This window comes from Zerene cesonia, unplaced genomic scaffold, assembly GCF_012273895.1.
Source record: "Zerene cesonia ecotype Mississippi unplaced genomic scaffold, Zerene_cesonia_1.1 Zces_u001, whole genome shotgun sequence".
Classification (NCBI taxonomy): domain Eukaryota; kingdom Metazoa; phylum Arthropoda; class Insecta; order Lepidoptera; family Pieridae; genus Zerene; species Zerene cesonia.
Window position 1 is genome coordinate 2,303,196 of NW_024045131.1, and position 3,509 is coordinate 2,306,704.

At 42.0% G+C, this 3,509-nt stretch overlaps 1 protein-coding gene across 1 annotated transcript in view; it reads right to left on the reverse strand.

Annotated features, from left to right (window-relative positions):
• LOC119838083 (probable multidrug resistance-associated protein lethal(2)03659) overlaps positions 1–3,509 on the reverse strand; it is a 39,920-nt gene that overhangs the window by 4,650 nt on the left and 31,761 nt on the right. The window contains exons 21-27 of the mRNA XM_038363894.1: positions 3,220–3,346; positions 2,669–2,819; positions 2,203–2,439; positions 1,891–2,000; positions 1,316–1,430; positions 723–918; positions 3–98 (exon numbers count right to left, since the gene is read on the reverse strand). Of these exons, the coding sequence (XP_038219822.1) occupies positions 3–98; positions 723–918; positions 1,316–1,430; positions 1,891–2,000; positions 2,203–2,439; positions 2,669–2,819; positions 3,220–3,346 (1,032 nt within the window). The remainder of the gene's footprint in view (positions 1–2; positions 99–722; positions 919–1,315; positions 1,431–1,890; positions 2,001–2,202; positions 2,440–2,668; positions 2,820–3,219; positions 3,347–3,509) is intronic.

Genomic DNA, 3,509 nt, shown 5'->3' on the forward strand with positions numbered 1-3,509 from the left:
GCTGCGGCAGCGCGCAGAGGCGCGAGCGCCACGCGCGCAGCCCGGCCGCCTCCGCGCGCACGCCGTCCACGCGCACGCTCCCCGATATCTTGCTCAGCCTGACGGACGGTACCAGCGTTTTTTAATCAAACTGACTTGATAGCTTAATAAGTGTACAAAGTTTGAATGAAATCGGTTCGCGGGAAGTGGGAGAAAAACGGGTGTGAGTTACATACATACATACAAACATACAAGTGAAGCTAATATAAAAGCGTGTTAAAAAGGAAGGCAATCGTGGTCGGCCGCGTGAGATAAAAGAGCGCATATGTTTATATGTACTTTGGAGTGATGCCTGATACAATTTTTATGAATATGTCATTTCTTTATATTGCATATTGATAAAAGAATAAGTCAAATAATGAATGCATATATTAAATAAACTCTCCTGTACGTTTCTCTTGTTTAACAATATACATGTGGTGTGCCACAAGGAAGCACGTTGGGACCTTCTCTATTTCTAATTTATATTGCGGATTTACAAGAAATATGTAATTATCCTTGCACATTATTGGCTGATATCATATGTTTAAGATTGAATCATATAAATACTGATTATAATATGACATTTAACAATCTATTCACAATTAGAACATAATTGATACCTTACAAAAAACTTGCCCTTTTCCAACCCAATTTAACCCGAACGTAGACAAAATAAAAGAAAAAAAAAACTCTTTTCTCACCTAAACAGTGCAGCAACAAGCGAACTCTTCCCCGCCCCAGTCCTCCCCACCACGGCGACCTTCTCCCCCGGGCGGATGGTGAAGCTCACCCCACGGATCGCGTAGTTAGTCTCATCCACTTTGGGTGCTGGTTCGGTGGTCTCACCCTTCGGAGGCCTCTCGTATTCAAGAGATACGTCCTCGAATACTATTTCTCCTGTAAATCAATGAAGAATTTTAATATAGAAATCATATTAAACGAGCATAGTAATTCATATTATATTTTCCGGATAAGTATCGAAATAAGAAAGATAGAAGAAAAAGAAGAATAAACGACCCATGTAGATAACTTCTAATTCAGTCAAATTTTACATCACCGATATATTGTTTTTTAGTTTTACGTATTACTGGGATAAGATATAAATAAAAAGTTGAATATTTTGCTTGAAAGCGATAATCTCAGTAACGACTGGTTCAATTAATTCATTCGTGTTGGATGAATCATTTATTCAGAAAGCCAAAAAACATCTCGCTACGACCTATCCAACCAACCGATAGAAGAAACATCAATGGAAAATGTTGCATACTTGCAGAAATTCCTATTGCCTACATACCTCGATTAGGCCAAGTGTCAAAGTCGACACTGGGGCATTCAGCCTTCAGAGCTTTCATATCAGGCTCCACTGGACTTTCCGCTGGTAAGTTGGTGTATTCCAATATTCTTTCCACCTAGAAAATAAATTTAGTGTGAATTAATATATTTCCTTCATTTTTTTGACGGTAGACAAGGAATAGAGAAGTTGGGCCACCTGATGTTAAGTGGTCACAACACGTTTATTATGACACAAATACAAAAGGAAAGAAAACAATGGAGGTCACTTATATGGATACTTTAATATACACTCGATCGATTGGGCTAAAATTTGGCAAGCAGATTGCCGCTATGATATAGGCGTCCACTGAGAAAAGATTTCGATATAGACCCCCAAAGGGATAAAATAGGGAATGAAAGTTTGTACCCTGAATTTTTCATTTAAACCACGCGGACGAAGCCGCGGGCAGCAGCTAGTAGCACCAATATAAATTGATTAAAATGTGGGTATAATAAAGACAAACACAATATTTTTCCTGATATTGAGTTCAATATCGGGTTATCATTACCAAAAAAAAAAGGATTTATGTTACTCACAGATGTCATCTGATTCTCCACTTCAGCAGTCTGTCTCATGCCGTATTGACACATACCGACGAGTCCAATCACTTGCGTTATAGCCAGACCCACGCTACCGCCAAGATTACCTTAAAAAAATCCAGCTGTTAACATGGTATTAACGAGAGGTGCGTGATTCAGACACTTGCTACACTTATTCATCATCATCATCATCAGTTTATATTCGTTCACACTGCTGGGACATACGACTCCTAAGATGGTCCCATTCACACGTATAATATATTTGCTGCGAAGTTAGAATCTTATCAGAATAACCTGACAGCTACTCACCATCACCAAAGAACAGGAAGAAACTGAAGGTGACGGTGGCCAGGTAGACGCAGCAGAGCATATCCATCCAGAAGCCGAAAGCCCTGTTGGTGCACAGAACCAGGGTCCAGGCGGAGCTGTGCAGGTCCTGGAGGCGGTCGAACTCCTGGGCCAGGGTGCGCTGCTGGCTGCCGGTGGACCGGATGGTGGTGAGACCAGATACGGTGGCGGACGCGTGGTTCAGGCTTTGGCTGCGAGCTGGAACGCGGAAGTGTTAAAATTATAATGTAGGTAGAAAAAATCTTGTTAAATAATGTATTAGTGTATGCTTTGTAAGTCGCCCTTAAGAAATAAATAAATAAACCCTTAAAAGAGGGCAGCGCATTCGCAGAGACACTACCACTGCTCAGTTCACGGGCGGTGATGATGGCTGGATGGATGGATGATGATCAGGCGAACTCTCGAAAAACTCACGATCCTCACTCACCAATAGCTTCGATCCGCTTGAGCTCTCGGCTGGTGCTGAGGAACAGCGCCCGCAGCATCATCAGCGCGGCCGCCACGCAAGCGGTCGGCAGCAGCAGCCACCAGTTCACCAGACATACCACCACCAGGATGCCGATCACCTCCAGGAAGAACTATCGGTGTTGAATAAGAGGTTAATTGCATGACATTTATTGATGGATGGATGTGTGGATGACATATGTGGATGACGTGAATTTTTATGGAATTAAGACTAATGCTCATTATACTACTAACATATTAGAGTCTATTAGTTATCTTACCGAATTCAAAGGATTTTATTGTGAGGCAGAACCACATAAATGGGTAACGTATGACGAAAATGTGTGTCCCCAAAGGTTATATTTTAGGTTCGTTTTCATTTTTAATACCATACAATTGCGGATGCGGATACATGGGCGGATGACATATTTGGATGACATTTTTTTATTACATGTCTCGATGACATTTGTGGACGACATGTGCGTCAACAGATGACGGATGGATGACAGACAAGTGTGAATGAACAAATCTCACCCCTAGACAATCGACCAAAGCAACAGGCAGCAAGGTGTCCACCTGCCCCATGTCCTTGGAGAACCTGTTGAGGATCCGGCCCGACGGGTTGTGGTGGAAGAACCACATCGGCGCGTTCGTTACACCTCTAGAAAAAAACACTCTTTTATTAGTTTTATAGATATGGCCCGACGAAATTGTCGGTTAAAATATGGAAGAAGCCATTTTCCTGATACAAATATAAGTGTTGCAGCTTCCAGCGAGTGTAATTCTGTCATAAGAGGAGCTTTTTTGATGTCTTTATGCAGCTG